Here is a 27684-nt window from a genome sequence, read left to right on the forward strand (position 1 = left end):
TCTATGCTACAGAGTAATTACTTGTTTATTTTGTTTTACCCTACTAAATGTAAACTTCATGAAGACAGGGGTCCTTGTCTATTTTGTTCATTGCTCTAATCTCAGCATCCAAAATAGTGTCTTGCACATAGTAGGTGTTCAATGAATATTTGAGGAATAAACAAATTAATGAATTGCATCTTCATGGTGTGATTGTCAGAAAATTTCTGAATTCCTAGAAAGAGATACTCATATTGAAAAGTATATGTATGTGGTTTATATATCTCATATACATGAACAAATGTATAGAAATATATATCCAAAGTATGGTAGAAATACTTTTATTTATCAGATTTTTAACCATCCATCTGTGGCTTCTATTAGAGAAGATTTTGGAAAGTTTCCTGTGTTTACTCTGAGAAATTCATTTGTTTCCATTTTCTACTGTCATATCAAGAGTCTCACAAATAATATCTATTTCACTTCTGATAATACTAAAAACTTTCTTTACATACCAAGCCAAATGACAGAGTGATTTACTGAACAGTGCATTATACTTCTCAGGGGAATCTCTTTTACAGGAAATACTAATCAAAGACCATATCATAAGAGAATTGTGTAATACAACTGGATGATCTATAAAAGAAATTAATGAAACATGTACAGTGTTGCTAATGATTATGGTAAAATGCAAGAGAAATGCAGTAAAAACCCATCAAAATATATTTTAAAGCATTTTAATGGAAATATTTACAATTAATGAACACTGAACATCTTCTAAATATAAGGCACATGATAGTGGTGGGCAGATATAAAGGCGAAGATGGTAAGCACTATGAGGACAGGGACTCATCTCATCCATCCATTAAGGGAGTCAAAATCAAGTTTGGTTTAGCAAACATTTATTAAATTCCTACTATGCACCGGGCTTAGGTTAGGTGTGAGAGTGAAAAAGATAAACGAGACTTGGTGTCTGTCATACTGTACAGGGGTTTCTAATTATGGTATTGCATGTCTGGGTGTGTATTTTTGTGTGGATATGTGGGGCTATGTGTACTCTATAGGAATCGACATAAATGCAAACTGTCGAAGCAGTACGGCAGGTTAAGACAAAGTCTAGCACCGTGTAGGAAAACAGCCCACACACGGAGATGAAAGGAGGAGGAGGTGGAAGCCCAACGACATCCTGGGAATAACTGTTAGCTAGAGAATGGGAAGATTATTCCACGCTGAGCATGAGTGTGGTCACAGATACTGGAAAGAAAACAATGTCTGGGGAACCACAAGCATTTTAGAGGATAGGTGGTATCGGGGAAGGCCCACTCCTGCACACTATCTTCGATTTATTTTGAAACTCTTGTAAAATAACTAACAAATTTCTGTGATCAAAAAAGTATCCTGCTTCATCCCAGCATCCTTCCCCTTTTGCTTTGGTGTTGTCAGACAGCGGAGTATTTTAAATGATAGGGGTCGGGGTAGGGGGCGGATGAAGGGAAGCGGTGGGAGGTGACAGACCTTGAAGATACTTATGAGAACTCTGTTAGCTGTTAGACATAGACGACCTAAAGTCCCTCGTCAAATACAATCACTTTAATATAGAGGCCATTTAACCTTAATTATTTCTACGGTAGCTTATGGAAACTAATAGATTGGAAACTAAACGTAAACTAAGGAGAATTTTGCATGAACTTATCTAGTTCGTGCGGAAAATCAAATTCAGACTCAACAAACGCTTATCCAGTACAACTATGGTTTCATATATTTTTCCCCTCTTATAAAACAAGGCTAATCTATTGCCCGAGTGGCTGTCTGGACTAATTAGAACAAATGCGGACGCGGTGAGAGTTCCATTCTGAAGAAACTAGGGTGAGAGGTTTTTCGTGGGTTTTCATTGAGGAGACATGGAAACGAAAAAGATATGGAATATATTTTGAAAGTATTGGTGTGAAAAACCGTGCCTCGAGGGCCAACACGAAAGTACAGACACGACGGCGGGAAACAGTTTTTTAGGCTGGAATGAAAATCTCCTTTGTTCACAGAGCAAACCTCTTTCAATTTCACTCCGCTCTCCGTGTCTCCTAACAATTCTTGCTTCAGTATTGTCAAGGGGTATCCAAGTCTCCCACATTCATCCTAGCTAACGGAATAACAATCTACATTTCTTTCCTACTTCAACCCTCCAGGCTAAATGAGCTACAGCACTCAGCCTGGAAAATCAGTCGAGCTTTTAATTTACGTGTAAACATTTTAAATATAATACTGTAGTCGCCTGCCAGGACCTTCCACCCAGGAACTACACCACCCAGAATGCATTGTTTTCCTTTCCGCCTTCCACTGAGGGAATGCCTAACTTGATCTCATTTCCACAAGTAATAGTCACATGACGCGTTTCCCGTCAAGATGGCGGATACTCTCCCTTCGGAGTTTGATGTGATCGTAATAGGGACTGGTATGTGTAACCTGGTACTTCCTGGACAAAGTTTAGGAAGACTGTCTTGTTTCTATTTTTTCTGTGAGTGGCGAGTTTTGGGACAAACATCGTGGGTCGAGGGTGGGAGGGAGAACGGAAAGGAAGTGAGGTAGTCCGGAGTCAGCGCGGGAATTGGCAGTTACAGGGAGGGGCTTGGACCCGCAGTGCTTATCGCCATTTGAGTAGGGGTTGATCTGGTCGATGCTGATTGCTGAGGTTGGTTGCTGCGGTGATTCCTGTTAATTTCCTTAGAGGGAAGTGGATGTGCAGTGTCATGAAATGGAGGGTCGGGATTTTATCAACGGAGACGACTTTGGCAAGACATTATGATTCCTTCCTTATTGATTTCAAGGTGATATTCCCCATCATTTTGTCTCGCCATTTCATAGGACTTTTTCATAGATTTGTATGATCCTAGGGTACATCGCAGCTCAGGCACAGCTTAATCCTCAGTTTTACAAGAAAGATGCTCAATTATTGCCCATGTGCGTATGGATTTACTAGGGAAAGCAAACGGATTCTATTTTGTTGAGAAACCTAGGGAATTGTATTTTGTTGAGGTAGCCATTATTCCTGCTTTATGGTGCTTAAAGCATTTCTACCGCCCATAACTGAATGTGCTGAGAATAAGGTCCTGAGTTCCAGTTCAGGTGTGTGACCTTATCTAATTCTTTTCCCGTCGTTTGTTCTTCATGTTTTGGGTGGAACCAGAAACTCCTCTGCAATTTCTGTTTGACATATGCAGTGTACAACACGTAGCAGAAGACATGTGGCAGCAATTTCATTTTTTTTAAAAAATAGTGTAAGGGATGATCATTTTAGGTGGGATGAAATAGGTTGTTTGATGGGGTTTTCTACTGTTTGTAGAATGTGGTAGGCCAGAGAAGCTCTGGTGGATGAGACCCTGTCCATTGTGTTAATGAATTCAGTTCGTTGTCTTCTCAAACAGCCGTGATGAGGAGCAGCCATGTTTTCAGGATGGGAGTAAAAATAATAGCTACCTGTTTTCAAATGCTTAAAATTTCCTAATCACTGTGCTAAGCACTTTACAAGCCGGACATAATCCTCACAACCTTGTTAGAGTAGTAGGTACTCTCTGCATTTTGTAGAAGAGGAAAAGGGGACTTGGAAAGGTTGTAATTTGCTCAGGATCACACAGCTTGTAAATTTCCAAAGGCCCCTTCCATCCCAGAAAAACAATCCGTGGTTCTGATCCTCAGAGTTGACCCATATTCGTAGAAACAATTGAGAAAACCTGGTTTTAGGCCTTGCTTAGTGCTAGTGTGAATTGCTTGAATTGGGGCGGGGGGGGGGGGGCGCAGGCACTACATCTCTCTGAGCCTCAGTTTCCTTGTTTTTGAATATAGGGAAGGTAAACTAGATGGGGTTTATGTTGTCTAACAAAAAATGCCTGGGTAATAGTTCTCAGAACAGCACGGACCTGTTTATTCGTAGCCTGAAAATAACAGCATGGCTACAAATAACCTGGTTGTAGTTGCTATGAACAGATGTTGGATGAGAGCTGGAAAGAGCCAATGAACTATTCATTTGTTCTTTCCAGTCTATACTAAAACTGAGAACAACATCCATTTTGGAATAGTTGTTATACCATACTTGAGATTTATAATCTTGCTTTTTTTGTTATGTAGGAACTTGAGGTGTTTTTAACAATTTTTTTAATCAACAATTTTTCTTTCAGGTCTGGGTTCAAATTTTAATTGATGAATGTTAATTCTTATGAATGATGCTAATGCTTTTCATAAATATTTTGCCTTCTGTACAGTTCAGATTTGGAATACATCCATCCTGATGGAGTTTGTTTTGGTAGAGGTAGGAAGTTATAGTGAGTGAGCCAGAGAATTGCATCAGGTGACATTGCTTATATTTGGAAAAAGACTCATATTATATTTATCCCAGTGAGTGCAATATTATTTTTCAGTGTTTGGGAAGAACTTATTTGAAGTTAATCTTAAAACTGAAATTTTTCATATTGTTTATTTGTGACACATTCTAGGTTTTATCAAGCACATTGCTTAAATTTATGATATGTAATTTTGTTTTTAGGTACATCAAAAGTGTAAAAATTGAATAAAAGAGTCATTCCCCAAATAAACGATTCCAACAAATCAAAAGTGTAAAAATTAAATAAAAGAGCCATTTCCCAAATAAATGATTCCAACAATTCCAATCATTATTTATTTTTTAGCGCGCTTGGAATATTTCTCTTGTGAAATAGTTTGCTGAAAGTTGCCTTTAAAATGTTTGCTTTATTAAATGTATTACATTGAGTAAAACATAGAAAAAGCAGTGTTTCATAGATTCAGTTGTATTAACAAAAGTAGAAGCAATAATGCATGCATCAGAAACATGAAGAAATAGGCTATTAGATATACTTTTTAGCATATTTAGTCCTAGGTAAAATGTCCTAAAGGGACAATTGCTTCATCAAGTATAATCATGTGAAGATAATATTTTATAATCCCTTTGACCTTGATTAACTTGCATTCTCATTTTCTGTAATTCAAGATGGAAATTTTTCCTTAAGATCATATTTTCAGGAGATTATGGGAAAAATAAACTTTGTATTTTCTTAGTTAAGCCCATTTCCTTCTGATTAGAAAATACAGTAAATATCTCTTGAACACCCAAAGACAGAAGAGTAAGATAAAGTGAATTGTGGAAAAAATAGAAGAAAATGGAATAAAGAAGGAGGGTCAACTGGAGTCTCAAGGGAGAGGATAAAAATAGATATATGTGGTAAGGGTCTAGAAAGTGCTCCTCCATAGCTTGGGCACAGAATTGTCATTTTTCAGGATATTTTACCATTTAAAAAGTCATTTAAATGACAGTTTTGTGGATTATAGACAAGTACCATTGGTTTCAGGTTAAAAATAGTCCCAGTAACATAACATCTCACTGGAGGTGACTTATCTGGCAGCCTGTGTAATCTGCAGCACAGCAGAGCCAAGAGCTCAACAGAAGAGCAGTCAAGATGGAAGTTATAAGACCTATATGATAGTATTGAAATGCTTCATACATAGGGGAATCCCTGAGATCATCACTTAGAACATATTCATCCTCATTTTAAAAATAATTCTAGCAAGTTCAGCATATTAGAACCACCCCCTTAGAAGATACAAGAAATGTTATCAACTTCTGAAAAGACTATGTTTGGTGGGGGGTGCTCTTAGGCATATAAATTACAGTTTATATCTGTATAGGAAAGGGAAGAGAAAAACACGTAAAATGCAAACTTAACATCAAACATCACAAAGCCCCGATAACATTTAGTGTAGTGACAGATACTCATTTTTCAGGTCATTCAACCCACGTTTATTGAGAACCTAGTCCCTTCCCTTGTGAAGTTTACTGCATTGCCTGTTCTGAGGAACTTTTTGGGCTTCCTAACAGTCATATCCCCAAAGCTGTTCTTAAGACAATATAGGCTTTTCATTGCATCCTTCTTTCTTTTTGAAGACCATACAGAGATTCAGCCTGCATTTTTTTTCCCTTTTTAAAAGCACACTGCTCACATCTTTTGGAGTTCTTCCCCTAAGATGGGCTGCAGAGTATGTTAGCTTAATTTTTCTCCTGAATAGGATAAACACATAGATTCTTTTGATTTAAAAGTTTTATTGTTAGCCAAGCATGGTGGCGTGGGCGTATAGTCCCCCTTACTCCATAGGCTAAGGCGCAGGCATCCCTTGATCCTGGAAGGCAGAGGTTGCAGTGAGCTTCGATGGTGCCACTGCACTCTAGTCGGGGAAACAGAGTGAGACTGTCTCAAAAAAAAAAAAAAAAAAAAAAAAAGAATAAAGGTTCATTGGCCAGGTGCAGTGGCTCACAACTGTAATCCCAGCACTTGGGGAAGCCGAGGTAGGTGGATTGCTTGCTCAGGAGTTAGAGACCTCAGCCTCCCAAGTAGCTGAAATGGGCAACACAGCAAAACTGTATCTCTGCAAAAAAATACAAAAATTAACTGGGTATGGTGACACATGCCTGTAGTTCCAGCTACTTGGAAGGCTGAGGTGGGAGGATTGCCTGAACCTGGGAGTTTGAGGCTTCAGTGAGCTATAGTTGTGTCACTGCACTTTAGCTTGGGCGACAGAGCAAACCCCTGTCTCAAAAAAAAAAAAAAAGTTTTATTGCTAAAGATTATGGGGAAAGAGAAGGGATAACAAAGATAAACACAAGGGAAATTATAAGGACTACTGCCCCTAAATCCTGATTATCTTGCTAGATAGTGTTTAGCACCATACAGTAGTAGATGTGGCAGCATGGTATATGGTAATCACATGACCATTCTATTGTGTGATTTTTGGGAAAATTACAGAATTTCTTGCGACATCATTTAGTTCATCTGTAAAGTGAGATTTCAATAGTTGATCTTCAAGGTAGGGATCTACCAGCTCTAAAATTACCATTGTATATTTCTATTTATAACACCATGTCCTTGAGAAAAGGCTAAATTGTGTTCTGTGTAGTCTTTTTAAGAAGGAAGGTCAGTCAGAAACTTTCCTATAAAAATGGCTGATATGGTTTGGATATTTGTCCTGCCCAAATCTCATGTTGAAATGTTATCCTTATTGTTGGAGGTGGGGCCTGGTGGGAGGTGTTTGGGTCATGGGAGCAGATCCCTTATGGCTTGGTGCTGTTCTTGTAATAGTGAGTTCATTCTTGCAGGATCTGGTGGTTTATTTAAATTTTTTTTTTTTTTTTTTTTTTTTTGAGACAGGGTCTTGCTCTGTCACCCTGGTGGAGTGCAGTGGCACAATCATGGCCCACTGCAGCCTTAACCTCCTGGGCCCAAGCAATCCTCCCACCTCAGACTCCCAAGTAGCTGAGATCACAGACATGCACCACCATGCCTGGCTAATTTTTTTTTTAATTTTTGTAGAGATGAGGTCTCCCTATGTTGCCCAGGCTGGTTTTGCACTTCTGAACTCAAACAATTTACCTGCCTTGGTGGCCCAAATTGCTGGGATTACATATGGGAGCCACTGTGCCTGGTCGACTGGTTGTTTAAAAGTGTGTGGCATCTCCCCACACTCTCGCTTGTCTTGCCTGTCACCAAGGGAGATGTCTGCTTCCCCTTTGTCTTCTGCTATGACTAAAAGCTCCCTCAGGCCTCCCCAGAAGCCGAGCAGATGCCAGTACCATGCTTGTACAGCCTGCAGAACCCTGAGCCAATTAAATCTCTTTTCTTTATAAATTACCCAGTTTCAGACATTCCTTTATGGCAACATAGGAACGGCCTAATAAAATACAATAACTGATTAGAAATGGCATTTTCTTAAAAATGATAGGCTGCTTTTTTCAGAAAAGGTCATGTAAGTAGCACAGTCCCATTCCTTGATGTTGGTGAATTTAAACATTAAGGTAGTTAACCTTGACTGGCAGCTCATTGACTTATGATGATGTTGGAATAGCATCACTTCTCTAAGCTTTGGAGGATAGTAATATTGTAGAAGGTGTTGTGAAAACTGATATTTACCAAATATCTGTTTGTGCCAGCCTCAACACAAGTGATTTCCTATATATCTAACCTAATCTTCTCCCAGGATGCCTGGATGTGGTTCTCAAATCACAGGATGTCCATAATCCTCCCTGTGTATTTCCAAAATCTTCACATCTATTGTCTACAGTGGATTTTTAAAAATTGTAAGATGCCACCTATTTGTGGATCGTGGCGTGAATTCCAGCATTATAAAAATGAGGTAGACTATATCAGAATGCATGTAGTAAGGATGAATGTTGTTTTTTTATATATATATAACATATATATAACATATAACATCTATGTAACGTATGTTTTATATATATATAACATTATATATATGTATATACACACGTGTATACACACACACACACACACACACACACACACACACTCGTTTTTGGAGAGGGCAGGGTCAAAACATTTAAAGCCTAGAGTATATTGATCAGCTGAATGACATAACGAGTAGGAGTGAAATGGTATTTCAAAAGTCGTTTAGTTTTACAAATGCCATACATTACATATATATATTTTTTCACTTTGACATGCGTGTATCTCATTTGAGCAGTATAGTGTAGCGATTGACAATGTGGCTCTGGAATCAGACACTCTGGGTTTGAGTTCAGCTATTCCACTTGTGTCATCTTAGACATTTTCCTTATTCTCTTTGTGTTTCAATTTTCTTATCTATAGGATAAACTTCACAAGACTGTGTTGAGGATTCAATGAAATAATTCCTATAAAAATGCTTAGTAGGTGCTCATAAAATTCAGTTGACTTGTATGGTTGTAATGCCATACCAAGGTGCTTTTACTACTACTGTTATTTCGTGAATGCTTTCCAGGAAGGGGTCACGATTTTCATGAAGAATGGTGGAAGGATTGAGTGTCTGATTTATGTTTCTCGTCTTCTCATTGGCTGCTTGGTGGGAAAGACCTTTATGTGTCTATTATCACTATTTCTATCAGATTTCTTACCTAGTGGCTTACAGGTTTTCTTTTTTTCTTTCTGTTTTGTCTTCTCTTTTGTTCACTAGCTTGCATTATTTATCATTGGTTTTCCTCATAGTTTTTGGAACAGATTTAGCATTGGTCTTATTTGAGGTATACTATGAAACACTCCCTTGTCAATGTAAGAGATGCTATAGGAGCGAAAGATAGCCTGCAGATTTTGCTGTTCCGAAAAATGCCTTGCACTTCTTCAGGCATTTGTTGATGGAAAAGTATGTTTTTGTTTGCTTCCAATACCTAGAAAAGTAAAGAGTTATCTAACTCCGGAGAAGACTCTCTGGGAGATGCTTACCCTTCTCTGTAAATCATGAATTTGAGCCAATACCTCAGAGAGAGCCACATCTGTTACCATAGTTTCCTCTGCAGCATCATTTTCATCTCCCATGCCTCATGTCATTTTTCTCATTTTCTCCAGTGTTTTCATGATGTTTTGGATAACAGGCTACAGCAATTAAATTCAAATATGGCAGCTCACCATTACATTCTTGTGTTTAACATAAAACCCCAATGCACAGAAACAATTATAATTCCATATAATTGACCTGTTAACTCATGCTAAATCATCTGCTATTCAGTTTCAGTGCATTCTTTAACTAAAAAGTTAGTCTGTGCCTGTTCTGTATGTAAATATATTTCAAAGTAAAATAGGCTAAAAATCACTGTTGGTGCTCATTGGAAACATTTTGGGGGTGTTTGGTTGTGGCCAGCAAAATAGGGATACACTGAAAGGTTGATGTTTTGTTTTTGCTTTTCTAATAATTTCATTTAAGGTTTGGTGTAAAAAAGATGATAATTTACCACAGATATTGCTTTTTTAGAGCATGATTATGAGAGCTAGCATGTTATATTGAGGGTGTTTTTGGAAAAAAACAGTTTGCAAATAGACAGGAGAAGAGGCCAGAGGCAGCTTGGCCAGTATGGTGCTTAATGTAGGTGTTTCATCTCATACTGGATTTTATCAAGAGCTGAAGTAGGTAACGTATTACTTGACTGATTTGGTTTTTATCACATTTTAAAAAGTACTGGTGAAGCAGGATATTTTCCTGACCCCCTTTGCGGGACTTGCAAAGGGGGCACCCTGTTTACTCAGCCCACTGCTTTCAACTCTTCATAGGAGGGAGCAAGCTAGTGAACAAGGCAGGAACTGGAGTACATGAGTGCTGGAGTCGGCCTGCTGCTCTGGCGCCAGGAGGAGTGAACTGCACTCACTCCGACCTGCTGCGTTTCACCCCTCACAAGAGGAGATATGCAGTTGAGTGGGTGCAGGAGCCAGGGCAAGTGCTTTTGAACACTGGCAGGAGACAGCTCTGTGCTGGCCCCATGGTAGCATCTCGGGGGTTGGTGTCTGCCCCCCTGAAGCTTCGGAGGGAATGTTATAGTGTTCTTTTAGCTCTGCTGTGAGCAGACGACTTAAGGGTTAAGAACTCAGGGGGTCCTCTGCCTTTTTGCGTTAGTCGGCTGCCTTCTACCAGTGAAGGCAAAGGGCAAGTGTGACAGCCTTTTTGTGTCCACACTCGTGGTTCCAGAGCTCTTGTTTGGCGTCCAGGAGAAATGAGGTTGCATGAATGAATTGAAGGATGGTAAATGTAGGGAATTGTATTGCTGATGGAGATGGCCCTCAGTAGGAAGGGGAGCTGAAAAGGGGATGGGGCAGGAAGGTAATCTTCCCCTGAATTTCAGCTGTCTGGCCGGATTCTTCTTTGAAGTTACGCTGTCAAGGTGTCCCTCTGAAGTCGAGCCACTTCTCTCCAATGTCCGACTGTAGTCTCCAGTGTCCAACTGCTTCTCCTCTCTCTGCTGGCTGAGCCTGGGGCTTTTATGTACACAGGATGGAGTGTGGTGTGGACCATGAGTAGTTTTGGAAAAGGCAACATTCGCACGGGAAAACAGGGATATAAGTTCTCACTTAGTGCCATGGTTTCAGGCTTGAGGGTGGGGTTTTCTCAGGGACTTGCCCTTTTCTGCCTAGAATTTCCCTGCCTCCTGTCCCTATCACTAACTTCTACTCCTTCTTTTGAGTATTCTTACCTGTCTTTTTTTTTTTGGTCCAGGCCAGTATTCTCATTGAGTTATTATGGCTATTAGTTAATGGCAGTTTTAATCATTTTATATTGCTTTGAAATGTTATGAATCATGTTTCTGTGATCTGACTTTGCACATTTGTTAAACTAGTCTTTTATACGTAGACTTAAAATCATCATGAGAAAATTTACACAAGCTATAGAGAAAATAAAGTTTTATACATGGGTATCAGGCATATTAAGAAGATGCTGAGCTGTGAGTTCAAATCCTTATTTTCTGCACCTGTGTTACTTTGGTTTCAGCTATGTAAGCAAAATCAATGATAATTAGAAAATTATTTCTAGTACCTACAACACACTGTCAAACACATGAAAAATATTATCTAACATTTGTTACATGCCAAGCACTTTGATAAACCCCTGCAATGCACTGTCTCATTTTCACAGTAACCCTGCGGTAGATAGTATATCATCTGCATTTTACAAATGTGAAGCCTGAGGCTTAGCTAAGTTTGACGTAGGTGAAACAGTTAAGACCGAAGTTTTTCTGACTAAGGTTGAGGTATTAGATTAAGATTAGAGTATTAGATTAATACTTAATTAGTATTGGCCGGGCGCGGTGGCTCAAGCCTGTAATCCCAGCACTTTGGGAGGCCGAGACGGGCGGATCACGAGGTCAGGAGATCGAGACCATCCTGGCTAACACGGTGAAACCCCGTCTCTGCTAAAAAATACAAAAAACTAGCCGGGCGCGGTGGCGGGCGCCTGTAGTCCCAACTACTCGGGAGGCTGAGGCAGGAGAATGGCGTGAACCCGGGAGGCGGAGCTTGCAGTGAGCTGAGATCCGGCCACTGCACTCCAGCCTGGGCGGCAGAGCCAGACTATGTCTCAAAAAAAAAAAAAAAAATACTTAATTAGTATTAAGGTATTAGATTGCTAGAATCTTTCAATTGAAAAAATAGCTCATAGTATCAAGATTAGATTATTTTGCCCTGGGTTTGTGGTTGGCAGTTATTTTATTTTGGAGAGTTACCATTGTTGACACTAAAATCCTGATTCCAACAGTAGCCTCATGATGTCAGCTTCTTATTATTAACAGCATCTGACATCTGTGTCAGCTTGCAAACCTTCTTTTGATGAAGGTGAACAGAATGACCTGGTTGTGTTTATCCCTTAAAACCAAAGAGAGAATCCACCACTAAAGCAATGGCCAGAAATGGGATGAGAGATTACAGTTACATTTTAAGACATGATTTGCTTCTGTAGGAATTCTTCATTGATCCTGTAAAGATCTCAGTTAATTTAGAAAGTTTATTTTGCCAAGGTTAAGGATGTGCCTGTGGCACAGCCTCAGGTCCTGATGACTTGCCCCAGGCGGTAGGAGCACAGCTTGATTTTACACATTTTAGGGAGACATGAAACATTAATCAATATATGTAAGATGTATAATTCATTGGTTCCATCAGGAAAGGCCAGACAACTCGAAGTGGGGAGGAGGCTTCTGGGTCATAGGTAGATAAGAGACAAATGAGGAATAGTTACTTATGCCTTAGTCTGTAGTGAAACAGTAGGGCAAAGGAAGCCATCAGATACGCATTTATCTCATGGGAACAGAGGAATGACTTTGAGTTCTGCCTGTCCTTTGGTTGTCCACAAGGAATTTCCTTATTGGCAAATTGTGAGGGAGGTATGTAGCTTTTTAAAAAATCTTCGTAGCGATCTTATTTAGGAATAGAATGGGAGACTGGTTTGCCCAACACAGTTCCCAATTTGCCTTTTCCTTTTGGCTTAGTGATTTTGGGGAGATTTGTTTTCCTTTCACAATCCCAAGGTACATAATTTCCCACTGAAATATTTGTGCATGTGCTGGGGTTTGCCATTTTATGCCTTTTTTAGTGTTCTTTGCTTGCAAATTTAATTTTCAAGATTAAATATGGGACTCATTGTCCTGTTTATGGAGCTTTTTTTCATTTGGTTGACTATTCTTTTGTTTCCTACAGTCTTCAACAACTGTCAGTGCTTACAATGGATACACCACGCATCTTAATTGACAGGATGGATATGGTAGTACCTTTTTTGGTCCAAGGGCCTGCTCATTATAAAAAGTAGTTTATAAAGCTGAAAAGTTTTTATCTCTATTTTTTGTAAAATGATTTTCATGATAGGATTTTATATAAAGGGGAAGTTTTTTTGGTATGATTTTTATAACATTCTTGAAATAAGTACTCATTCTCTTTCATCATCTATTTTAGACTCATAGCTTTATGAGTAATGCAGTAAAGATCGTGTTTCTTCTGTGGTACATTAGTAAAATATGTTCTGAACACAGAAGCTATTTTCCTTATCACTAATTAAATATTATGTTAAGTTTGAAGAGCACTGGGCTGGGTTATACTTTGCTGTGAAAAGATCATTTTGGTCACTTAAATTACAATAGAAATATTTGTGTTAAGAAAATTAAGTAAAAATTAGGCCAGGCACCGTGGCTCACACCTGTAATTCCAGGACTTTGGGAGGCCGAGGCAAGTGGATCACCTGAGGTCAGGAGTTCAAGACCAGCCTGGCCCACTTGGTAAAACCCTATCTGTACTAAAAATACAAAAATTATCCAGGTGTAGTGGCAGGTGCCTGTAATCCCAGGTACTTGGGAGGCTGAGGCAGGAGAATCGCTTGAACCCGGGAGCTGGAGGTTGCAGTGAGCTGAGACCGTGCCATTGTACCCCACCCTGGGTGACAAGAGTAAAACTCTGTTTCAAAAAATAAAAAATTAAAAAAAAAAGAGAAAATTAAGTAACAATTAGTTGTAGTAGAGACTATTTCCTGGCAAGGTTAAGGTCTTCAGCAAACATTTACATTTATTTAACAAAACTTTAAGAGATTTTGAGTTGATGTAGTTTTCTCCATTTAGATAAAAAACAGGGTATTACATCCATTTTTAAACATTTTACCATGGAAAATTTCAAACACAAAAAAGTAGAATAAAGTAACCTTCCACCTACTAGTCTCCTAGTTTCAACAGTTATCAACTCATGGCCTGTCTTGTTTTCTCTGTAATGAGGACTAAGCTCTGATTTTTTATCTTGCCCAAATTCCTACCTAAGGGATCTCGGGAGTCATGCCCTACAAACCATAAATTCTTATCAGATACGTTTTATTTGAACCTATATATCGTGACTTATTTTTCCGTCTGACTTTGGTGTAACATTATGAGACAAGGAAATAATATTTAACCCCAAAATATATTTCCTTGTCATACCTTGAAATTGCCCTGCAAAGTCTCTTGTGGGAAAAATCCATATTCTATAGAGAATCGCCTTCCCCCTTTATTTGCTTCCTTTCTTTCCAGATCCAGGAGGTAATCAGCTAAGAGCCAGGCACCTTTTTAGGTCCAATAAGAAACATTTTACAACCTGCTCTGTCTCTGAGGTCTGCTACCTGAGAGATTCTTCTGCACAATAAAACTTGGTCCCCACAATCCTTTATTTTAACCTGAGCATTCCTTTCCATGAACCCCAGGTCTTGAGATAAACTCAACCAATTGTCTGCCAGAAAGTGTTTAAATTTACCTATAGCCTGGAAGCACCTTCCTCTGTGCCCCCACCAGCTTTGTGTTGTCTCGCCTTTCTGAACCAAACCAATGTATTTCTTAAATGTATTTGATTGATGTCTCATGCCTCCCTAAAATATATAAAACCAAGCTATGCCCCAACCACCTTGGGCACGTGTTCTCAGGACCTCCTGAGGTCTGTGTCATGGGCCGTGGTCACTCATATTTGGCTCAGAATAAATCTCTTCAAATATTTTACAGAGTTGGCCGGGCACGGTGGCTCATGCCTGTAATCCCAGCACTTTGGGAGGCCGAGGTGGTCGGATCACCAGGTTGGGAGACCCAGACCATCCTGGCTAACACGGTGAAATCCTGTCTCTACTAAAAATACAAAAAGTTTGCTGGGTGTGGGGGCGGGCACCTGTAGTCCCAGCTACTTGGGAGGCTGAGGCAGGAGAATGGTGTGAACCCGGGAGGCAGAGGTTGCAGTGAGCGGAGATCGCGCCACTGTACTCCAGCCTGGGCGACAGAGTGAGATTCCGTCTCAAAAAAAAAAAAAAAAAAACCCACAAATATATATTTTACAGAGTTGAACTCTTTGTGTCGACAGTATCTGACAGTATCTTCCACTGTTTCTCTCATTTCACAATTCAATCCTCTGTTATTTTGAAGTAAATCCTAAATATCATATCATTCTATCTGTATGTATTCCAACATATATCAAAAAGTGTAATGGCTCTCCTTTTTAAACATAACTGCTGTTTTGTTTAACATGTGCTTAACACTTGTATTACATGCCCTCCTTTGCATCTTCAGTGTTTTCTAAGGCATCTATCCATTTTGTTTCTTTGGTCTTGTGCTCTTCCTAGTTTAGTTTTCATATCTGAAATGATTTTGTCTTTAATTTGTTAACTCAATTTTTTCCAAATGTTCCTGTCACCTTACTTTTGAGTTTTTCTAATTTTGATTCATGTTGTTCTCTCAGAGCTGCCACCATTTTGTTAATTTCTTTTAGCACATAATGCCATAGGCTATATTTTTCATCTAATTTGTGAGGCTTTCTGACATTCTTTTATTGTCTGTCAGGTTGTTATTTTCTTCCTTATTCCCTTTGGTCCTAATGTACATTGAATGTGGTTCAACTGAGATCCTTTTGCGTTGCTCATTTTTAAGTGAAATAAGTTCTCCCTTTGTTTTCAATAGGAAAGATAGGCCAGTAGAACCATTCAAACTGTTTTGCTGTAGACCTCTCTTCTGTGTTTTCAGGAAGTAATCAAACATGTAGCCTGAAATCTGCCGGCTCTGGCTCTGTTACGCTCCCCTAGTTTTGTCTAGACCTTCTTTTTCCTTTGCCTCTATTTTCCCTGTTCCGCTGAATTTGGATTAGGTTCCCGGCAGTTACTCCTCAGTGCAGGACTGTCCCCTCATTCACAAGGTGAAGTCTGCAGAACCCCTTCCCAGAGTCTGCTGCTGTTCTCAGAATGGCCTGCCAAGCTTCCAGTGAGTGCCTGATAGCACTTTTGGTGTTTTCTGTAACAATTTTTTTGATCTTCTCTTGATTTCCTTTTGCACACTTTCTTTTTCTTTTTCTTTTTTTGTTTTGAGACGAAGTCTCACTCTTGTCACCCAGGCTGGAGTGCAGTGGCGCGATCTTGGCTCACTGCAACCACTGCCTGCCGGGTTCAAGCGATTCTCCTGCCTCAGCCTCCTGAGTAGCTGAGATTACAGGCACCTGCCACCATGCCTGGCTAATTTTTGTATTTTTAGTAGAGACGGGGTTTCACCATGCTGGCCAGGCTAGTCTTGAACTTCTAACCTCAGACCATCTGCCCACCTCAGCCTCCCAAAGTGCTGGGATTACAGGTGTGAGCCACCACACCTGGACTGCACACTTTCTAATACCATGTGGGTGTTACAGCTATTGGTGGCTTGTAACTACCCACTTCTATTTTGGGTTCATGATGATATTGTATCACCTGGCTTTGTTATGGATATTGTCCCTGGGAGTTTGGTTTGGGTATCCTGATTGTACTGTCTGTTTTTATGGGAGTTATAGGGGAGAATCAACAACTGCTGCCATCTTTACAGAATCCTCTTTTTATCTTTCACTTTATCATTTGCTCAAGAATAGAGGTCAAGTTGTTGACCTAGCATAAACATTCACTTTTCAGAACTTGAAACAAACCTTTGGGTCACTTATTCCAAGCCCTTTATTTTATCTAATAAGGATATCTATAAGGAATCTGAATTCCAGAGGTTAAGTGACTTTCCTGAGGTCACAGCTATTGAAACCTCAGGAAACTCTTTTTATTAGCCATTCCTAAAGGCTCACACCATAGTGAAGTTTTACAAATTAAAATAAATTTTCCAAGTTAATGTTTTAGTGGGTAGTCTATTTTTCAAAAAATTCTAAAATTACATGGCTATAAATACACATTTTCTTCCATGAGGAAGAATTTCGGAGATTTTAAATTACATTTACTAATATGTTTAGTATTTTGTGGGGAGGTCAGAGTGAATAAAAATAATTGTCAATTTAAAAATGATATTTTTGTCTTTATGTTGTGGTAGTTCCCTAGGCTACTTTCATTTCCAATTTTTCCCTTTTTATGGTAGCCACTACAAAGTAGACTTAAGATGTAAATATTTAATATAGAATTTAAGATAGGAATCAACAAAACTGATTTAAACCTGGGTTGAAATTTAGTTTCTGCTTAATTTTGTGATGTCATTATTTTTTGAGTGGCTGCAACATGAGTTAAGTATGTAGTTTCACCTTTGCATTCATTGCTCAATCAAGTTTTGCTTGCCAGCAATTCTGTTTTTCCTAAAAAAGAAGTTACTCTTTATTAAAGCAGTCACAGTAAATTTTCTAGTTCTATGTAATTTTCTTTCCATTCTGGTCTTCACTGGTTATAAATAACACATGGAATGACTTTCAAGGTAGAAAGCAGGAATCCATTTTGAAATGTTCTGTAGAATAAAGAGTGATTTATGGTTTCATATGATTTGAGCTGAAAGTACTTGGGCTTTACCAGGTCATCAAAGTCCTGTCAGGGGGATCTGTTATTTATTGTTCAATATGCTGGGAGTGGTGTAAGTAGTTTATTTTATGTTTATCTTGTGTAAGCATAGTGTTAGGAAAAATCAATCCCAGATACTAATACATTTTAAGAATATATCATGGGGAACTAACCTAAATATTATAGTTGTAAATGATGAGGTTTGACATTAAGAATTTGGATTAAAGGGAGATTTTGAAAAATGAATGAATAATGGTTTTATCCCTGTAAAATATTTTAGGTGAGATTCTTGGGTCCTGATTTTAACTTAGCTCCTTCATTTGATAATGAAACATCTCTATTTTATCTAGACAGGTTTTTAGAAAATTGCAGAAAGCTGGTACCATACATGTTAGTGTATGATGATATAACATCCATAAGCTTCTAATTTTTTTTCTAGCTGCCGCCTTTGTAATGGAACCGCAACTGTAAAAGGCATGATGGAGGAAACCTCGGTTTCCCCCACTACAACTGTTATGAAATGCTAATTTAATACCTAATATTTACCTGTGTTTAATAAAAATGACTTGCCAAAATTGTTGTCTTGCATCAGAATTATACACGCTTGCTTTTAATACTGTGGCAGAGAAGTTGTTTGGTACAGCCTCTCTAATGAATGTAATAGTTATATTTAATGATGTGAAATGTTTAAATGATATTAAATGTTTGATGAACCTCTTTAATTTACATGAGGAAAAGGTTATTGGACTTTTTAAAAAATGATTTTAAGTTGCTAGATCTTTGAAGATAACTTAAGTAGATAGTAAGCAAGTGATAGCTTTTTTCCTTCAAATAGCTAATCTTATTGAAGGGGAAGGAAGAGGAGGGAAGAGAAGCAACATTTATTGAATGTCAGTGACATGCCAAGAGCCACTGTGTATAGTGTTTAATATCATTTTGTACCTGTTCCTCCCTGCACCCATATGAGATGTATTATTAACTCCATCTTACAGTGAAAAACATTGTACTTGTATATTTGTGCTCACACATTTTACAGAGTGTTTCCAGTGGAATGCTGTGTGATTTGACCCTTATCTAGGTTATCTGTATCTAACTCATGTCTGGCTTTTCCTCGTGGGAGAGACTGTATAGTTCAAAATAAGCACATACATATTTCATGTAAATGCCTCACAAATTGTGTGAACTTGAGTAGTTGTTCACTTTTTTAAGACCAAAAAGTTTTAAGTATGTTAACTTTTCCTAAATAATATATATATATTTTTTTGAGACAGAGTTTTTCTCTTGTTGCCCAGGCTGGAGTGCAATGGCATGATCTCGGCTCACTGCAACCTTCGCCTTCCAGGTTCAATCCATTCTCCTGCCTCAGCCTCCCGAGTAGTTGGGATTATAGGCATGCACCACCACGCTTGGCTAATTTTGCATTTTTAGTAGAGACGGGGTTTCTCCATGTTGGTCAGGCTGGTCTCAAACTCCCGACCTCAAGTAATCTGCCCGCCTCATCCTCCCAAAGTGCTGGGATTACAGGTGTGAGCCACCGTGTCCAGCCCTAAATAATTTTTAAAAACCATGAAGCATAAAGCTCCAGTTTTATACAAGTTTATCTCCTTGCTTTGACTACATTTTTTATTTTTATGTTTTGAAACCCTGATTTGAGCATGATCTGGCTAAAGTCCTTTCAAGACTCCCTATTCCTTAGAGGTTCAAGTTCAGATACTATAATTTGGCTTCAACCTCTTGGAAATTTTTTAAAATTTTGTTTTATGTTGATAAGAAGACTTGACATGAGATCTGTGCTCTTAACAAATTTTTTTAAGTGTACAGTACAGTGTTGTTAACTACAGGTACAATGTCGTAGAGCAGTTCTTTAGAAATTATTCTTCTTTCATAACTGATACTTCATGCTAGTTGATTAGCGACTCCCCATTTCCCTCTCCCCCAAACCTATGGCAACCACCATTTCACTTTTTTATTCTGTAAATTTGCCTATTTTAAATACCTCATATAGGTGGAATCATGCAACATTTGTCCTTCTGTGACTGCCTTCATGTTTGTTGCAACAATGTTCACAATGGGTAAGATGTGAAAACAACCTGAATGTCCATCGAGAGAAGAATGGATAGAGAACCGTGGTATATCCATATAAGGGAATATTACTTGGTTATAAAAGAAAAGTAATGAAGTACTGATCCATGCTGCAACATGGATAACCCTTGAAAATTTTATGCTAAGCGAAGTAGGCCAATCCAAACACTTTTTTTTAAAGCATCACTTTTTGGTTCTCCCTTCCTTTAACTTTACCAGGAATGCTCCTTTCCACTTTCCTTTTTCCGTCTTCTGCACTCCTCAGTTAGGGTTGTTAGAGACCCTTAAAGACCCAGCTAATTTCTCCTGTTCTTTGGAGCTTTCCATGACTCCCTCTACAGAGGGAGTGTTTCTTTCCATTGTGTTTCTATGACAGTTTTAAATAAACTTACTATTTTTTAATCTCTTTAAATTCTTGTTATATAGACTCTGAGCTCTAACAGGTAGGGATTATCTTGCAAAAAAAATGTATGGCAACTTCTCACTACCTAGCACAGTTTGTTCTCACTCTCCCTTCCTGTCCCCTTCCCCCATTTTCTTTTTTTTGTATTTTCTTCAGCAAATATCTATAAAGAACCTACTACATGCCTCCTGTCTCCTGGAAATTCTGTTTATTGAATGGGTGAGAAGAAATATGAAATCTTGGCCAAGAAGACATTGTTAACTGTATTATTGGTTTGCTATTTTAGTCATTCTAAGCATGAAGATAATAGGCCCTTGCCATTTAACATTAGAACAGCTTATGAATTTCACAAACTTATGGGAATGTTTAGATGGAAGTATTAAGGAAAAACACAAATGATAGTCATTTTGGCTTTATGTAATTTGGACTCAGATCATGTTCAGTATTGAAATCCATTCTTGGCTTTGCTTTAATAGCAGAGATTTGACTTCTGACATTGTTGATCACAGCCATGGAAATAACCACATACATAACTGCCTACCCCAAGTAACAGTTATTTTGGACCAAATGGAGGCGAGTAATTTTATTATCGTTCACCATTGGAGTTGGCATCTGGTCAAAATAGGTGTATGTTTGGGGTAGTGTTAGATGGAAATATAATGCTTCTGAAATATCGTTCTGAAGGATAATAAGAGTAGATAGTGTTCATAGGGCAAGTACCCTTGCTAAAAACAGAACTGAATCCTATGTGGTAGATCACGATATTCTCATTGATAGATGAAGAAACAAAGGCTCAGAGAAGTCAAGTGACTTATCTGAGGTTGTGCAGCTAGGTAAGTAGCAAAACCAAGATTCAAGTCTAAGTCTGTCTGATTGAGACCATGCCTGTTTCATTTTGTTGCTGTATTGTCCTTAAATCCTCATTTTCAAACTTGCATCCAAGTTGGAGATAGTGAATTAACAAGGTAATTTGAAGTGGGGATATGGAATTACGGAATTACTTGATATTTGGCAAGTTATTTAACCTTTCTTAACCTATTTCTTCACATAGATAATACTGCCTGCCTCCTAGGATTATAATGAATAAATAAGATGATGTATGTGAAAATACAGTGTGAAGGATAAAACCCTATACTAATATTTGGTGGCATTGTTATTAATGCTGTCATTATTACACATAAGAGCATTAATCTTTAAAATACTAATTCTGCTTCTTGAGTATTTCTTTGCCATTATCCTTTTAACTAAGCTGCTTATCAGCTTTTAAAGTACCATAATGACTGCATTTCACTAAAAAGGAGAGTTATTTCTTTAAATGTGACAAAGTTCAGATGGTCTTAAGATTTCAATAAGGGTTTTAACTTAAAAAGTACATTTAGCTATTTAAAACTTTCTCCTATTTCCCTCTACTCCAGATAGTCTTATTTTGTTTACTTGAATTACATCTAAAGTTAAGGTTGGAACTTTATGATGACTTGTTTTTAGTGATTGATATTTAATGGTTATTTTCAGTACATTTGTTAGAACTTTTTTTTTTTTTTTTGAACCAAGCATTACATGCCTACAAAATGTTCAACACTGGAAAACTAGTCCTCTGTGAAGGCAGGCTGGAGTTTGTGTTTAATATGGTTTTTAGCTAGAGACTGACTTTATCAATTGTTTCCATATGCATATTGTTTTTTATATACAGAAGATGACTTTCCCTTTTCCTGAAATCCTTGATGCTTAGTGTGTAGTTTAAACCCTTGCCAAAAGACAGGTGCTGTTTCTTTTCCACTAAGTAAGAACACGAGAAGATCAGGATGTTTCATCATGGTGAAGGAGTTCATAGTAGCACTATAGAATTGCACTAAACTTTTAAAGCATGCTTTATTTTTATAACTAATATAAAAAATACTAGCTTCTATCGACATGGTAGATCATATGACAGAAAGTTATTGAAGAGTCTGGAACTTACAGGGTATTAACTATCAAATAGAAAACTTGATTTTTTAAAATCATAAAACATTATCTTTGGCAATTTTTAATTTTTTGTTGGTGCTGGTAGAAGTAATATATATATGTCTTTTTATGATAATCAGCTTTATGGTATGATTAAGTTTGATTCCAAAGCAGTAATGTTTTGTTTTCATGCTGCTATATTGGTCAAAAGCAAAATAATGTATCTTATAAGCAGCCAATTTCTAAACTAGCTGACATATTTCTTAAGCTAAAAAATGTGTGCCATGCCTCTTCAGAGGCATTGTGGCTTCGGAGTTATATCTGCGTTTAAATTTCAACTCTAGAACTTTTTTTTTGTTTTAATCATTGGGCAGAAAGTTAAGATATTCGTGTCCCAGGTTCTTTTTCTTCTGTAAAATGCATATGCAGATGGTTACCTCTCAGTGCAGTTGGGAGACTCAGATGAGCTAGTGTGTGAACATGGTTTTTAACTGAATATTATATAGTATTTACAATTCCTCATTGATCGTAATTTACATACAAAAATATTGTAAGTACTTTTAAAAATTATTTTTTCTTGCCAAATTAAGCAGAACTGCTTTTTTAAAAATATCTCTGGCCGGGCGCGGTGGCTCACGCCTATAATCCCAGCACTTTGGGAGGCCGAGGTGGGTAGATCACAAGATCAGGAGACTGAGACCATCCTGGCTAACATGGTGAAATCCCGTCTCTACTAAAAATAGAAAAAATGAGCTGGGTGTGCGGCGCCTGTGTGTAATCTCAGCTACTCGGAAGGCTAAGGCAGGAGAATTGCTTGAACCAGGGAGTCGGAGGTTGCAGTGAGCCGAGATCACGCCACTGCACTCCAGCCTGGTGACAGAGTGAGACTCCGTCTCAAAAAACCCAAAAAAACAAAAAACCAAAAAACAGAATCTCTTCCACATAATAAAATTTTCAGTATGAGTAGTATATGTTTAAGAAACATCTTACAGTATAATTAATATAAAACTTTATAATTCTGAATACTAGCGAGGATGGGTCTCTTTGGTTAAACTATTCTATATAGCAATGGCATGAATTGAACATTTTATGTGAAATATATATATTTCTACATTCTAAATGATACAGGTGTGTGCTTTTATAGGTTTGCCTGAATCCATCATTGCAGCTGCATGTTCAAGAAGTGGCCGGAGAGTTCTGCATGTTGATTCGTAAGTTTATCAACGATAGCATTTAATACTTCCTAAATATCTCTATACAAGATTAAAATTTACATAAACACATATATGTCTGTACCTATGTACATGTATGTGTGTATCATACATAAACTTAAGTTAGGAAAAAGACTGGAATTGTTTAATTTTAACCACTAATATGTGAAATATATAGCATACAAGTTTTACTATTCTGTGAAATAGTGATCTTTCCTTTGAGAATAAACCAAATGCATCATTTTATTTTTCTCATGAGTGATTTTGTTTAAAGTAACAAGTAATTCTCCAAGAGGCTTGGAAACCTCATGCCTGCCCCTTTTCTTCCATATGTGTGTGGGTATATACAACCTATATATGCTGTTGTATTTTAGACTTCATATTCGATGATTGTAAAAATCAGCCAATTGATTTTGAGTATTATTTTCTTGAACTTCATCAAAATTTAAACTTAGGAAGTTTTAACTAGGAAAAATATCTACAATTATGTTTTTCCCTTTTTTCTTGAATGTGATGATAAACAGGAGGTTGATGGAAAACTCGGGTTTAAGATAAAGCATAGATTAAATCTCTCCATTTCTATATCCCCCCCAAACAAACCCCTAATCTCCCACCTCTCTATTAAGTGCTTTTGACTATTATATCTTGACACTTCAATTGTTCATTGAATAGGAATAGAAAGAAGAAACATACTTTTTATTTTCTGTTAGATATTAACTACAATGTTTTTCAGAATGCTACAATATTAAAAAAAATTAGATTTATCATAGCTTATAGTGCCTTCCCAGATGTTATCTCATTGTAAATATGTGGGAATCTAAAAAGTAGCATGAGTTAATCTTCTTTTAACCTGTTCTGAATCCATTTTGAAAGCATATTAACTCCTCTGTTATAATAGCTAAGTTTTGGGAACAACTGGATGGAATTTCTAAATTGGATTCAGTTTTCATACACATCCTGCCTTTGTAATTCGCTTTTACTATTTCACTATTGTATGCACGACTGCTTGTGTTAATCTCTCAATTCAGTCTTTTTGACATATCATGGATTTGCATGTCAGAAAATCTGCTACCTTGGGCCAGATATGGTGGCTCATGCCTGTAACCCAGCACTTTGGGAGGCTGAGGTGGGCGGATCACTTGAGGTCAAGAAGTCAGGAGTTTGAGACCAACCTGGCCAACATGGTGAAACCCCATCTCTACTAAAAATACAGACCTTAACTGGGCATGGTGGTGCATGCTCATAATCCCAACTTCTTGGGAGGCTGAGGCAGGAGAATTGATTGAACTCGGTCCGGAGGTGGAGGTTGCAGTGAGCCGAGATTGCGCCACTGCACTCCAACCTGGGCGACAGAGAAAGACTCTATCTCAAAAAAAAGGAAAATCTGCTACCTTGAAGCCCAGGTACTGAGACAGTATGCTTTAAAATATTAATTCATATATATTTTTGATGAATTTATTTAACCTAAAATTAAAAATAAAATACTTGCTTCTCATTTCTCAAAAGTAGAATGATAGTAAAAGTTGTTATTTGTTGAGCTTGTACTATATGCTAGTCAACATATTAGTTTCTTTATACATGTTATGTAACTTAATTCTTATCACAGCCAAGTAAGGTAGGTGGTGTTATCCCAATTCGACAAATGGGGAATGTGGGACATAAAGACATTAAGTACTTTTTCTAAATTTACCTTGTGTAATTTTAGTTTCAAATTTACTTTGTGTGTAGGTATGTGTGTTGTTTTTTTCTTTTTCTTTTTCTTTCCTTTTTTTTTGACACAGGATCTTACTCTGTTGCCCAGACTATAGTACAGTGGCATGGTAATAGCTCACTGTAACTTCAAACTCCTGGGCTCAAGTTATCCTCCTGCCTCAGCCTCCTGGTAACTAGGACTACAGGTGCATGCCATTGCACCCAGCTAACTTTGAACATTTTTTGTAGAGATGGAATCTCGCTATGCTACCTAGGCTGGTCTTGAACTCTTGACCTCAAAAGATCTTCCCAAAATGCTGGGATTACAGGCAAGAGCTACCGTACCTGGCCTATTTTGTGTTTTCTTATTCCAGAACATGAGGTCTTCCTAGAATGAAGACTATTTTATAAATCAAATTGAGTTTACTCATATTCCAAAAATAAAGTTTGATTAAAAATATAAGAACCTAGATCTTACTTTGACAAGCAGTGAATCAATTAGAAAAGCTTGATAATATGGTTGTCTTAAGACATTATAGTATAATAAAAATGGCATTTCAAAGTGACAAAACTTTTCTTCTTCTCTTGTACATCCTCCGACTTGATAGCTTTTGAAAGTTTAGATACATCTCGATATTGATTCTCCCACACCTTAAGCTTAGATTTGGGGGCTTCTTTGGCACCATTATCTGAGGGTAATGGTTGTCTGCATACTGTTGATATCTCCTGATCTGAATCTGTTCTGAGCCCCAGTTTCATGTACCCTATCATCTGATATCTTCATCTAGATGTTGCACAGGCACCTTAACATGGCTAATATTAAGCCATGAATTCATCCTCCCCATTCTCACCTCAAAATGTACAGAACCCCAAAAACAGCATCCTGCTCCCAGTCTTTTGGAATGATAACATCGTCTACCCAGTTGCTCAACTTAAGACACTTGGAAACTTCTGTTGATTTTCTTGCTTTATCCTCCAGATTTATTCAGATGATTTTGATAATAATAGAAAACATTTATTGAGCTCTTCTAGGTACTATGATACATACTTTGAAAATATAATTTCACTTACACCCCCTAACTTTAATAGCTCTCCATATCTCTTTTTCTTTATGTCACTGTCATTTCCCTCGTTCAAACCTTGTCATTTCTTGGCTGGGTAAGCTCATAACCTCCTGACTTTATCTCCAGCTCTCTAGTTTATTTATCACACTGCCACCAGTCACATCACTCTGCTGCGTGAAATCCTTCAGTGTTTCTCTGCTGCCTATGTTAGTGATTTTCCAAGTTTAAAAAAATACTTAATGAGGGAACTGAAACAAAACGATGAAAGCAGAGCTGCTGTGGTTGAAATGAGTGGGTCTGGGTCAGTTTAGATATAACTGGCTTATAGGAGAAAGTCCAGATTTTCTGTATGTCATACAGTGCCCTCTATGATGTGGCCTTGCTTACACCTCCAGCCTCATCTCTTGCCACTTCAATCTTTAGATGTCGACACCAGCAATGCTGAAATTTGCCGTAGCTGAACATATTGTAGTCTTTACTTCATCTTCCTACTTTTTGTCTGGGATTTGCGTAAGGTATCCCCTCAGCCTGGATTGCCTGTCTCTACCCCTCAGCCTGGCTAACTTCTATTTGTCTTTCAATGTTTAGCTTCCATACCACCTCCTCAGGGAAGTCCCACTTCCTCAAACTCCACTGGCTATGTGTCACAACTATGCTCAGGTTTTTATAACACTGTGTAAGAGTGCTATGACATTTATCATACTCTTAATCATTCACTTCCCTGTCTTCCCCACTACCCTTTAAACTCTTACATCATAGGTCTTAGTCATCTTTGTATCTCCAGCACTAGCACAGTTGCTGGTATGCATTAGATATTTGATGGATGGATAAGTACTAATACATATTTGTGTATATGATTTTTTTTTGTTAATGGTTAGTTTGGTGATGTATAATCTTTATGTCACACACATTTTGGATAAATAGCTGTTGTTAGAGATGTAATCTGTGGCTAAAAAAGTATGCAGTCAGTAACCTTGACTTTTAGTGTCATCAAGTTTTTACACTATCACTGTTCATTCATTTTTATTGAGAATCTTTGTGCAAGGAATTATGCTAGAGGTTAAGAATGCAAAGATAAATAAAAATACACTGACTCACAATCTAGTAAGGGAAGTAAAATAGATCAAGTGCTATGCTGTTTGATGGAGGTATATATAAGGTGCTATATGGGGACAACTCACTCAGTGAGAGGGCTCCCCATAGGAGTAGGTACCTTATCTAAGGTTCTAAGGACAGGTAGGATTTCATCGGATGAGATGTACTAATAGGGGTTGGAGCTGGGAATAACATTTTGGACAGATGGAGCAACATGTACAAAGACTTGAGAGATGAAAGAGAATGACAAGTTTGGGAAACTACACATAGTTGAGTATGACAGGCACAGAGAATATACAATTAAGTACAGGGTGGGGTGGAAAGTTGAGGGTACAAAGGTAGGGCTCAGGTCAAAGAATTACTTTATCTTATAGACATTAAAGAGCTATTAAATGCTCTTAAGCAGGGGAATTAAGTGATCAGATGTGTGTTTTAGTACTACACAGTAGAGAATTGGTTGGAGAAGGGTAGGCAGACCCACTAGGTGGCTGTTTGCAATGATCTAGTTTAGGGATCATGACCTGAATAAGCTATTGGCAATCAGAATGAATAAAAGGTAGAAGGATTTGAGGTTATAGCAAGAATTTTTGGTGGTGGATCAGATAAAGTAGGTGAGGGAATGGAAGGAATTACAGATGACACCCAAGAT

General features: G+C 37.9%; 1 protein-coding gene across 7 annotated transcripts in view; it reads left to right on the plus strand.

Annotated features, from left to right (window-relative positions):
* Positions 1–2353: 2353 nt before the first annotated feature.
* The window catches only part of LOC105488015 (CHM Rab escort protein), a 191270-nt gene continuing 165939 nt past the window's right edge, over positions 2354–27684 (plus strand). For 2 of the 7 annotated variants that reach the window (XM_024794775.2, XM_071088993.1), the window contains exons 1-2: positions 2586–2665; positions 23118–23184. Coding sequence is in view for 3 of the 7 variants with exons in the window: in XM_011751660.3 (XP_011749962.2) it covers positions 2380–2491; positions 23118–23184 (179 nt within the window). In the remaining 4 variants the exon portion in view is untranslated. Of the gene's footprint in view, positions 2492–2582; positions 2802–20028; positions 20252–23117; positions 23185–27684 lie in introns of those variants that run through there. The other 5 variants (XM_011751662.2, XM_011751660.3, XM_071088994.1 and 2 more) reach the window with 5 other exon arrangements.

The sequence above is a fragment of the Macaca nemestrina genome, chromosome X (genome assembly GCF_043159975.1).
Source record: "Macaca nemestrina isolate mMacNem1 chromosome X, mMacNem.hap1, whole genome shotgun sequence".
Taxonomy (NCBI): Eukaryota; Metazoa; Chordata; class Mammalia; order Primates; family Cercopithecidae; genus Macaca; species Macaca nemestrina.